At 36.5% G+C, this 12,759-nt stretch overlaps 1 protein-coding gene across 1 annotated transcript in view; it reads left to right on the top strand.

Moving 5' to 3' along the window:
• The window catches only part of LOC103263302 (T-cell immunomodulatory protein), a gene marked incomplete at its 3' end in the record, with an annotated part of 225,243 nt that extends 224,520 nt beyond the window's left edge, over window positions 1-723 (top strand). Inside the window, exon 13 of the mRNA XM_021713910.1 lies at window positions 680-723. Coding sequence (XP_021569585.1) covers window positions 680-723 — 44 coding nt within the window. The remainder of the gene's footprint in view (window positions 1-679) is intronic.
• Window positions 724-12,759: the final 12,036 nt, after the last annotated feature.

Below are 12,759 nucleotides of genomic sequence, written 5' to 3'. Positions count from 1 at the left end.
GAATAGCACAATGTCTGGTCTCTTAACAAAGGTATCACTTCAACAGAAGTGGAAGAAGTATAGTTAAGTTTCAAAACTCATTATTTATGTAAAGATTTTTCAGATATTCTAATCTTTTCTCTTTTTGGATGAGTATAGAAATGTATTAGATTATTTTTATACATTTGTTGTAGACTCATCAATTATTTTATAGTTATGCTCTCCATAATAATTATCAAGAATGCCCACAATCTTTGACCTAGAAACTTTGACTAGATAAATGGAAAATGTCTAATTTGAGATATAATGTGCTGAATGTCCTTTGTTTTTCTTAGTATACATTTTAATTGGTTTGCATTTGGCACCCTTCTGTCACATTCTAAGTCATATTTGGAATTAGGCTAACAGTTAGAAAACTGAACCAACATAGGTAAGGTATGCTGTAACCATAATTAATTATCTCACCTACATAGTTGACAAAATGGCAGCAGCTTGACAGCTTAATAAAGACTTTTGAAATATTAGTATAAAGTAAACAACAACTTTATTTGCTCAAATCTGAAGAAATTGAGTTGGTTTCTGCTTGTGATCATGAATCAGTAGAGCATATTACTAGATTCTAGGGGGACAATGAGAGCACACTTTGGATATAAGCTTACATTATAACAGTAATAATGACCTATTCTTTATTTTTTCACAGTTCTTAGTGGTCTATGTTCTAATGACTGTCCTCGTAAGATAACAGTAAGTAAACTTCACTCTACAAATATTTCTGTGAAATTATCTGCATGATAAATAGGTAAAAATAGATGCTATATATTACAACCAAGATGTTATTACTATTTGGCAGTGACTAGAGTATCTTTCATTATTCAAGAAAACTTTGCCAGAAGTAAAGTACTTTTACTAAAAAAATTTCTCACCTGAAGGGTCACCTCCTTTATGAAGCCCTTTCTGATATCCTTGAAGGAATGCTCACTCCGCATTTATTTTTGGACATTTTGGCATTTTGGCATTTATAATGTATGATTGTACTTGTGTAGGTTAGATGCCTCTCCATAATAGATTGGAACCCTATTATGAGATCAAGAACTATATTATCTTGGTATATCTGGTACAGAACACAGGGTCAAGTACAGAGTCATTAACGACTTGTGTATATGTAGTCTTAATATTGACTTGCTGTCTGGAATGCTTCAGTGGAATAATAATGTGAAAATAATTAGGCTTAGTTTCTAAAGCAGCCAGTTCATGTGAATTGTAATAAAAATATTAACATTATATTTGAAAGTGTCTGTGTGTGTGTGCATATATGCATATGCACACGTGTACACATGCTTGTACAAGGACCTTTTGGGGGTCCTTGTTTCCTATGGCTGCTGTAATATATTCCATAAATTTAGTGACTTAACACAGATGTATTCTCTTAAAGTTCTGGAGGTCGGAAGCCTGGACTGTTTCACTGAGCTAAGATCAAGTTGTCAGGAAGGCTGCATTCTTTTTTGAGAGTTTGGGGAGAATATGTTCTCTTGCCTTTTCCAGCTTCTTGATACCACCTCTATTTCTTGACTCGTGGCCTCTTCCTTCATTTTCAAGGCCAGCAATGTAGCGTCCCCACATCACTAACACTCACCCATCCTGCCTTCCTCTTTCACTTATGGGAACCCTTGTGATTATATTAGGCCTACCTTGATAGTCCAAGATAATCCATCTCAAGATCTGTAATCATATCTGCAAACTCCTTATTGTACTATAAGTTAATATGTTCCGCAGATTCTGGAAATTAGAATAAGGACATTTTGGGGTGACCATTATTCTACCTGCCTCATTACCTTCTAAGGTTTTAGTTAAGATTAGAGGAATGAATAGAGGTAAATTATTATTAGCCGTAATACACAATAAATACTTTAAAAGGATAGCTGCTGTTATTTGTTAATGCCAACATTTACATCCTACCTTTATAATATCTTGCATTGGTAGGGGCAGCAAGTTCCAAATATTGGAGGAATGCTTGAATTCCATGTCTTTCAGATAGGACTAGAGGTCCACTTGACTCCTTCTTGACTTTTTCCTACTATTTAAATTTATAAAATATCACAAATTTATGAAATATGGATATGGAAGATATAGATATTTTTAGTGATGTCTACCATAAACATCTGAGGATCAAAAGACTGTGTATACCTGTTTTCTGATTTTTTTCCTTTAAATTTAACTAATTTTTGGAATCTTTTATTCCCAGTAAAGGGCATGTTTTGTCCTTTCACTATATCAGTGGAAGCTATTGCTTTTTTCTCTGTCACTTGGCAATTCTTTTTACCAAAGCTTAGTGATTGTTCCCACTTTGTAGATTATGAGTCTAGACAGAGGAGTACTTTTCCCCTTGAATAGTAAGCGAGTTTAGAAGTAGTCTTTGACTCTACATACCAAAAAAAAAGGCTATGCACATTCCTTTGAAAGAGCTCCATGCAGGCAGAGACAGTGTTTGTTTGCTTGCCAGTATACCCTAGAACTTAGCAAAGGGCCTGGTTCTTAACAATTTGTCAGTTGCCCTCTGCAACACTGAACATAATCTCTTCTTCCACACCCAACCTTTTCGCTTTTCATATGAACTGAAAATTAATGCACTAACTGCTGTGGATCACACTTGCCTTCTACCTGGGGACCTCAGGGACTTCATTCTATTACCTATTCTATTTGGCCTATATTTTTAACCCCCACCTCTCTGTCGTGTCTTTTCTTTAACAACTAAGGGTACCTAAATCTCTCTTATCTATAAATGCATACATATGTAGCTTCTGAAACCTCACATTTCCTCCAGTTACTACCTGTCTCTATTTTCATTTCCCAGCCAAACTTATTGAGTTGTCTACCTTTGGATCTCTCCACTTCCTTACCTGGACTTCCTTAACCCACTGTTATAATCTGATCTTTGGCCTCACACCCCTGAAACTGCATTTGATACTGCAAACTACTTCTAGGACCACACCTTTCATGGCTTCCTTTACACTGTTTCTTCCTGGCTTTGCTCCTACTTCTCTGACCATTCTTCCAGGTCCCTTTATAAACTTTTCTTCTGTTCATCCTCTATATGTTGGTAATTCTCAGGGTCCCATTCTAGGTTCTCTTCTCACTCTATTTATTGTAGTCTTCTCTTGTCCATGAGGGATACATGTTAAGACCTCCAGCAGATGCCTGAAACAGCAGATAGTACCCAATCCTATGTGCACTGTGTTTTTTCTATACATACATACCCATGACAAAGTTTAGCTTATAAATTAGGCACAGTAAGAGATTAACAATATCAGTAATAAAGTAGAATAATTAAAACAACATACTACAATAAAAGGTATGTGAATGTTTCTCTCTCAGAATATCTTGTGGTATTGTACTATGGGTAACTGAAGCTATTGGAAACAAAACCACAGATAAGGGGGACTAATATAAATGCTGTTATGTGCTCTCAATCACTTCTCCTGAACGTGACGTCTTCATATCTGAGTACCTTACAATGACCTCTAAAACTGAAACCCCATGTCCTCTCCAGATCTACTCCTCATCCCATGTTCTCTTTCTCAGTTACTTTTTCCTTACTGTTATCCCCCTCTTCTCTTCACTGTCCCTTCTCTCTATCCTCTGATGTTCAGGCCATCATTTTTTGCCTGACTACTGCAGTTATTTATAAGCTGTCCTTGAAAAACCTACCACAGTGGTCTTTCTAAAACATGAACCTTAGTGGCTTTCCTTGGCTTTTGAGAAATGGTCCATGTCTCGCTTATTGAGATAAAGTCCTAGTTCACCTCTCCACCTTATCTCTTGCAGTTCCTCCTCACAGTCCCCCACAACTCTGTATGTCAATCACACTACTTTTCTATTTTACAATCGTAAATATATATCATATAATCATACCTGATTCAATATGTTGTATATGTTTTTCCATTTTTGTCTCACCATCCAGAGCCAGTGATGTAGGATATATATGGACTCTATTATAGGAACCCAAGACCTTGAAACAAATCCTTAGATAATCAGGTAATTGGCACTAACAAACCACAAAGACTTGGCCAGGTTACTGGAAAAGATAACTTCTAAAGAAAATAGAAATATTCCAACTCCAATTTTATACCAGTCAGTAGGCATACAGAGGGCAGGTTTGTTAAAAATAATCTGCATAATACCATACCTAAACTGTATTACATTAATATGACACATCCTAGAATAAGAAAAAGGGAAACAATGATAGTCATTTTTTACTTACAATATAAAAAATTAAAATATTACTAATTTTTTTAATGTAACTTTAAATTCTTTCAAACTAGTATAAGACACGGCATTTAAAAGGAAGAGTAGGGCAATCTGTGAGAGATTTATATAAAAATTTTCATATGGAAAGTGGAACTGTTAGATGATAGGGTACAGTGCTCAGCATTCCATAGGAATAGCTTATATCTTAACCTCTTTTTTTTTTTTTTTTGAGTTGGAATCTCACTCTGTCACCCAGGCTGGAGTGCAGTGGCATGCTCACAGCCACCTCAGCCTCAACCTGCTGGGTTCAGGCAATCCTTCTGCCTCAGCCTTCCAAGTAGCTGAAGCTACAGGTACTCACCACCGTGCCCAGCTAATTTTTTGATTTATTGTAGAGATGAGATCTCGCCAACTTGCCCAGGCTGGTCTCAAACCCATGGACTCAGGCAATCCTCTCACCTCAGCCTCCCAAAGTGCTGGGATTGTAGGCGTGAGCTTCTGTGCCCGGCTCTTAACCTCTTTTTACCAAAATGTATTAAAGTCAGCTTGCTGAACGTTTTCTATGAAAATATATTTCTGGATTATTAGGAAAAACTTCAAATAGAAAAAAGTTTGTTTTATAGAAACTCTAGTGTATATTCATTTCGTTAAATAAGAACTCTTTGTACTTAGACAATGAAGATATGTATAAATTTCAGGCTAGGACAATTGGAATCATCCACATTTATCCAATTTAACTTTAAATATGTCTCTTTCCTGTGTGAACTGGCTTGGTAGGGAAGAAAAAATTTGTGTTCTTTGAAGTTCTTTGGTTTGTGAGTTCTATCTGTCTGTCCTTTAGTTCTTTGAATACTGTCTGTGAATTTTTCACTGAAGCAGTGCCTACCTACATACAGCCCAGAATTCTGATTCAGTCCTTGGGTGCAGTCTGATCACAATAGCTCTGCAGGACTGTTGATTCCTGGCATGGTTCAGTTTTGCTTTTTCAATTCTGCTGAAGATCACCTTCTCAACTTTTCATTGCCCATCAGTCCTGTACATAGTATATGTCATTATGGCTCAGAATGCCAACCTTAATGTTGCCCTAGCATTTGGAAAATTACTCTTTAGGTTTTAATTGTCTTAACAGGTACATACACATCACAGGTTAATCCAAAAGGTTTACCATCATGCCTTATAGTAGCTTTGTTTTCATATCCATTATTACAAGTGCTTAATTTTAAATTTATCCATGGTTTTAAGCTGTTGTTGTAGTAGTAGTTGTTGTTGTTGTTATTTTCTGAGTCAGGGTCTCACTCTGTTTCCCAAGCTGTCAAACGCCTGGGCTCAAGCAATCCTCCCACCTTGGCCTCCCAAAGCACTGGGATTACAGGCATGAGTCACTGCACCCAGATTTAAGCTGTTGTTTTATTACAGCCACAGGAGTGCTCTTGTTTATTCTGAGTAGAGTTAAAAGGTGAAGTGTCTGCAAAAGATACAGTACAACTCTTTCTACCACCCAGATATTAGTCTCTACTTTTCTTCTTTTGTTGGTGAAATCCAGCATTCCTTCTTTTGCTCCTGGAAATCAGGGTATATGTCTTGATCATGGGATGTGAGTTATACTGCCCTTTTTGTTTTGTAGTCCTTGGTTTCCTCTAAGCAAAGGTTCAGTTATATAAGGACATACAGGGAACTGTAGCGCTATAAAGAGCCTTCTCATGGTATTCCAAAAGAGAACATGGACCCAGTGAACAAATGGCAAGGGTAGGTAAAGTAAAAAGCTAGGAAACTAGGAAAGCAATCATCTTATTGAAGATGAATATGCTTTTTAAGTATTTTCCAAATAGAGGGAGGTATAAGCAGTACAGAACCACCTACCATAGGTTACATCCTCAAACCAACTGGAAAATTCAAAGAAAACTAAGAATCTGCATAGGCAGGTCCATGCCTAGGCACCCCTGACTCAGAGCCAGCTCCCACCACTTAAAAGCAAGGAGAAAACTTGTGAGCCTTTTTCTATTCAACTCAAGAACTTAGATGTCTTACAGTGTAAGAGGAGAAATTATCTCATGCAGTTTTGAAGAACTTCAAAATTATTCACATAAGAAGTTAAAAGTAATTATTTATTGTATATATGATTCAAAGTATACCAGTGTATATATAATAAGTACCTTTCCTTACCCCATGTATCTGGAAAACAATTTTGAATATTAAAACATATCACTGGGCTGGGCTCAGTGGCTCAGCCTGTAATCCCAGTACTTTGAGTGACTGAGGCAAGTGGATTACCTGAGCCCACGGGTTTGAGATCAGCCTGGGCAACTCTACAATAAATCAAAAATTAGCAGAAGCCCAGCAGGTCAACTCTGGGGTGTCTGTGAGTGTGCCACTGCACTCCAGCCTGGGCAACAGAGTGAGACTCCAACTCAAAAAACAAACTATATATATATATCACTGGCACTTAAAATTTATGTTAAAGTGAATAAATCTGTATCAGAAAGATCACTCTTAAAAGTTTATAATCTGTTTTATAGCTTTTTCTGTTGAATAGAACAGGAGCCAGATAATTACAGCTTGCTGCCTGTTTTGGGAATAAAATATTATTGGAACACAGCCACACTTATTCATTTATACATTGTCTTTGGCTACTTTCATGCTACAGCATCAGAGTTAAGAATTTGCAGCACATGGCCTTATGGCCCTCAAAACCTAAAATATTTTCTGGTCCTTTGCAGAAAAAAAAATGTGCCTTTTAATAACAAGTGCAATAGAAAGTAAAAAATTATCTTTCTCCAATTTGCTATGTGCTGTGACCAATACACGTAAATTATTTAAACCAACACCCTAATTATCCATTTAATCAATGACTTTCTTTTCTGAGATATTCCCTCAGTTCTTCAAAATTTCTAAACTGTTACAATGTTTGATTTTTTTTAATATAATGGTGTTTTGCTATCTTTTGTGATACTGTATAAACTACATGATTACATGATTTGAACTATTCTGTTTATTGCTCGGGTTCAGATGTCCCCTCTTCCTAGTTATTCTCTTTCCCATAAATTTAAGTCACTTACAAATTAAAACTTGACTGTAATTTGTAATAGACTACTAAATGCTGAAATATCTACATTTTGTGGTGTATTTCTCTTGCTTCTTTGCTTGCAAGGCATTTCTGCTCCCACAAAGATTCCAACAAGATCCTAACTTCACTTATACATCTAGCTAGATGATAGGCAGCTTGAAGTTTGTCCTGAAGAGGAAAAGTTCATGCTAGCTAAAAAATAAGTATGCTTGGTGTCATAATGGTAGGTTAGACAAATAGTTACCTACTAAATACTTGAATATCATACCTTTCAGAGCTAAATAAATTAAAATAAATCTAATAGTTGCAGATTATATCACACAATTCAGAAAGCTTCTTAAAGACCCCAACCCAAATTTTTCTCTGCCTTTCAATTCTATGAAGCTTCAATTCTGAGAACCCTCATTTAAATCCTTTCACTTTTATTGATTGAGAAAAGAACAGTTGCTACTAAAAAAACAATTTTCTATACCACTAAAAGCAACTGACAAAAATGAGAAGTGGTTTAAACATTGATTTTTACACATTCAACTGAATTAATGGTTTTATTCTTTTGTACTCAAACAAATCTAATCCATATAAGAAGGTTTAGGTTACATAAAATACTGTCACAAGATGTCAGTTGTTTGTGTGTTTGTTTTTAGAGATAGGGTCTCCCTGTGTTGCTCAGGTTGGTCTTGAACTTCTGGGTTCAAGCAATCCTCCCAACTCATCCTCCTCAGTAATTGGCACTACAGGTGTGCACTACCTCATCTGGCACAAGCTGCCAATTTTTATAAAGTTTGCAAGATTCAGTTGCAATAGACCAATGGTTCTCAAAGAGGAATTCTCAGACCACCAGCACCAGCATCTACTGTCAACTTATAAGAAATGCAGATTCCCACACCCACCAAAGCAGAAACTCGGGGGCTGCAGCCAATTAATGTATATTTTAGTAAGCCCTCTGGGTGCTCTGATGCACATTAAAGTTTGGGAACCACCAACCTTGTGTTCTTACTCAGCAGCTGTATATTCTCAGAATGGGATTTCCTTCCAAGCATATATTTTTGCAAATAAGTTATTCCCATAATTTTAGAATATTAAAACTAGAAGGTAAGCTTAACAAATCTTTCTGCTTTTGGTCAGAATAATTTATGCACACCCATTAGTTCAACCTAACCAAAACTGAGATTTTATTACTTATTATGATAAAATATATTATTTGACCAAAATTTTAAAATCAACATCCCACATATATTGAGTACTTACTGTGTGCCAGGCACTGTTCTAATTATTTTATACATATTTGCTCACTTAATCCTCATAACAATCCTAAAATATAGGTACTATGTTTATCCATAATTTAAAATGAGGAAACTGAAACACAGAGAAGTAAAAATAACTTGCTCAAAGTCATACAGAAAGTAAGTAAAATAGGAGCAATTTGAACCCAAACTGTCTCATTTTACTGACTATGTTCTTATTTACAGAATTGGGAAGAATAATGCCTAAAGTATTTTCAAGACATGAAATAAATAGAATGAACTCAAAGACCCTGAGTTTATTGTTTTAGTTAGCTCAAGCTGCCATAACAAGATGCAATAGACTTGGTAGCTTAAACAATAGCTACCTTTTATTTTGTCACGGTCCTGAAGGCTGTAAATTCAACATCAGAGTGCTACTATGGTCAGGTTCTTGTGAGGGCACTCTTCCTAGCTTGCAGATGGCCACCATCACGCTATATGTTCTCATGGCTTTTCCTTGATTTGTGGGCATGGATTAGGACACTGCTCTCATGATCTTATCTAACCCTAATTACCTCCCAAGGGCACCAACTCCAAATACCATCACATTGGAGGTTAGGTCTTCAACATATAAAATTTGGGGAGGAATACAAATATGCAGCGCATAATAATTATTAAGCAAACTATTTCAAAGAATTTGAAAAATAAGTTCTATGTTACTTCCACAAATGTGTTATCATCACTGCTGATTAATATCCCATAGTTTGATCCTGGTATATTAAGGTTTCCGCTTTCACATTAAGGACTGCGAGAAGTATACACAAAAAGCTAAATAAAAGAATGGCACAGGCCTGGCGCAGTGGCTCAAGCCTGTAATCCCAGCCCTTTGGGAGGCCAAGGTGAGAGGATTAGCTGAGTTCAGGGGTTTGAGACCAGCCTGAGCAACATGGTGAGACCTCGTTTCTACAGTAAAATAAAGCAAAACTAACCAGGCATGGTGATGCACGCCTGTAGTTCCAGCTACTTTGAAGACTGAGGCAGAAGGATCACCTGAGCCCAGCATGTCAAGGCTGTGGTGTCCATGAGCATGCCACTGCAATCCAGCCTGGGTGACAGTGAGACTCCAACTCAAAAAAAAAATATATTAATGATGTCACAAATTCATATTGTAATCCTCTTAAAATAGAAAATTCCTTAATGATACAAGCAGTAACCCCCAACTTGTAAATTTGTAAAAATTTTCTAAAAATCTTCTTTGGGCCAACCCTAATATAACTCAGGTATGTAAAGATGGGAATGATACAGCAATACTCCTTGTACCTCCACTGTATGAGCAGAGACACAAAGTAAAAATGATTCCATGTCTCTTGACGTTTTCTATAAGCGTAACTATTTTTAGTACACATTGAACTGAAATTCATATGAAGGTAAAAGGTGTAATGCTATGACATATGGGATAGAAAACTAAAAGACCTATGAACACAGGTATCAGCTATATCATTTAAACTGGGCAAGGAAAGTGGGAATTGAATTACTCATTATGTAGGTGGCACAGAACAGCAATTCTGAAATTTCTTGGTCTGTGGATCCCAAAGAATTTTCACTGCTGTGAATTAAATCTACCAATATTATTCTAAATGAAATTAAAACTGAAATAATGTTAAATGTTTTCATTAACTTGTTTTTAAAAAATAAATCTATTATGTTAATATAACCTATATTTTATGGGGAAAAAAACTATATTTGCCAAATTAAAATATTAGGGGAAAGTAAGGCACCCCTTTTTTCTTTTTAAATAAATAATATGGATGGGATCTCACTGTGTTACCCAGGCTGGTCTTGAACTCCTGGCCTCAAATAAACCTCCTTCCTCATCTTCCCAAAGTGCTGCAATTACCATATCAATGAGTTTTTCCTACTGCATTATGTTACTCACTGGTTATTAATAGAATATTTTTTTAATTTCCACATATTTATGAATTTCTAATATTTCCTTGTTATAAATTTCTAATTTAATTACATTGTGATTAGAGAATAGCCTTTGCACAATTTCAGAACTTTTACATTTATTAAAGCCTGTTTTGGCCTGACACAATGGCTCATGCCTTTAATCCCAGCACTTTGGGATACCAAGGTGGGAGGATCACTTGAAACTAGGAGTTTGGGACTAGCCTGAGCAATGTAGTGAGATCCTCTCTCTACAAAAAATTTAGAAAATTAGCTAGGCATGGTGACTCATGCATGTAGTCCCAGCTGCTCAGAAGGCTGTGAGAGGATTGCTTCAGACCAGTTCAAGGTTACAGTGATCTATAATTGCACCACTGCACTCCATCCTGGAGACAGAGCAAGACACCTTCTCTCTTTTTTAATCAAAAAAAAAAGCTTGATTTATGGTCTAGCATATGATCCCTCCTAGAGAACATCCTATGTGTCCTTGGAAAGAAAATATACTCTGCTAGTGTTGGGTGTAGTATTCTCTACATGCAGTCTGTTAGATCTAGTTGGTTTACAGTGTTGTTCACATCTTCTCTTTTATTTTTGATCTTATACCTATTTATTCTGTTCATTAGTGAAACTGGTGCATTACAGTTGCCAACTATTATTATTGAATTATGTTTCTCCCTTAAATTCTTCATGTATTTTGGGGCTCTGTTGTTAGTTGCATATATGTTTATAGTTGTTACGTCCTCTTCATGCATTGACCCTTTTGCCATATTACTTTTTTTGTCTGTAGTAACAATTTATGTCTTTTTCTTTTTTTTTTCTTTTTTTTTTATTGAGTCAGAGTCTCACTCTGTCACCCTGGCTGGAGTGCAGTGGCATGCTCATGGCCACTGCAGCCTTGACCTGCTGAGCTCAGGCGATCCTTCCACCTCAGCTTTCCAGGTAACTAGAACTACAAGCATGTGCCACCACACCCTACTAATTTTTTCTTTTTTAACAGTAGAGATGATGTTTCACCAAGCTGCCCAGGCTAGTCTCATATCCCTGGGCTCAGGCAAACCTCTCACCTCAGCCTCCCAAAGTGATGGGATTACAGGCTTGTGCCTCTGCACCCCACCCAATTTATGTCTTAAAGTATGTTTTATCTGACATCATTATACCACTTCACCTCTGATTTGGTTTCTCTTGGCCTGGTATATCTTTCCATGCCTTTGCTTTTAACCTTTCTGTTATCTTTGAATCTAAATTGTATCTTTTGTAGATACATATAAATGTAGATACATATAGTTGATTTATATTGCTCTATCCATTGGGCTAATCTCTGCCTTTTTGTTAGGAGAGTTTAATCCATTTACACTTAAGGTAATAAATGATAGTAACAATAGGATATTAAACAAACAGAAGTAAAAGCAACCCCTCCACCCATGAATAACAGAATTAAAGAAGAAGAGGAAGTGGAGGGAAGGGAAAAGTACAGAGGAAAAATCTGCACAAATGAAGAAAAACCAAAAGAATATAGGGCTCATAAAGAACCCTGGAAGGTCAGACACTTAGAAAACAGACTTCAGAACACAAACAGGAAGAGCTCCCAGATGACTGGTCACATGCAACAAACCCAGACATCAAGACATTAATAGAGAGAATTTTAAAAATTGAGGAGAGACAAGAGGAAAATAGAAAGGAGCTGATGACAGAAATAACAGCAGTAAAGAATACTGTGATGGAAATAAATAATAAACTAATAAGCATGGAAGCAGAATTAGCCAAGCAGAAGAAAGAATCTCAGAGCTTGAAGACCAAAATACAGAACTAACCCAAACTGTCAAAAACAGAAAAGAAGCTTTAAAAGACCGAACAAAACCTCCAAGAGATGAATGATCACTTCAAAAGACCAAACCTAAGAGTAATTGGCCTTCCTGAGCCACAGAGAGAGTCAGAGGCCACACTGGAACAAACATTTCACGAAATCATTCAAGAAAACTTCCCTCATCTCATCGGTGATGCAAAAATTCAAACACAAGCGGTTCAGAGAACCCCTACAGGACAACAAATGAGAAGATCAACTCCCAGATACATAATAATTCACCTAAACAAAGTAGCTATAAAAGAAAAAATCCTAAAGGCAGCAAGAGAAAAAAGGACAGACTACCTACCAGGGAAGACCAATTAGAACAGCAGCAGATTTATCTACAGAAACCCTCCAGGCTAATAGAACTTGGAGCCCTATCTTCAAAGTTCTAAAAAATAAACAATTTCAACCAAGAATAACCTACCCAAACAAGCTAAGCTTCATCAGTGAGGGAG

The sequence above is a fragment of the Carlito syrichta genome, unplaced genomic scaffold (genome assembly GCF_000164805.1).
Source record: "Carlito syrichta isolate Samal-C Ts95f unplaced genomic scaffold, Tarsius_syrichta-2.0.1 Scaffold304795, whole genome shotgun sequence".
Taxonomy (NCBI): domain Eukaryota; kingdom Metazoa; phylum Chordata; class Mammalia; order Primates; family Tarsiidae; genus Carlito; species Carlito syrichta.
Note: the sequence above shows the minus strand (reverse complement) of the source record. Positions and strands in the feature narration are given on the sequence as shown.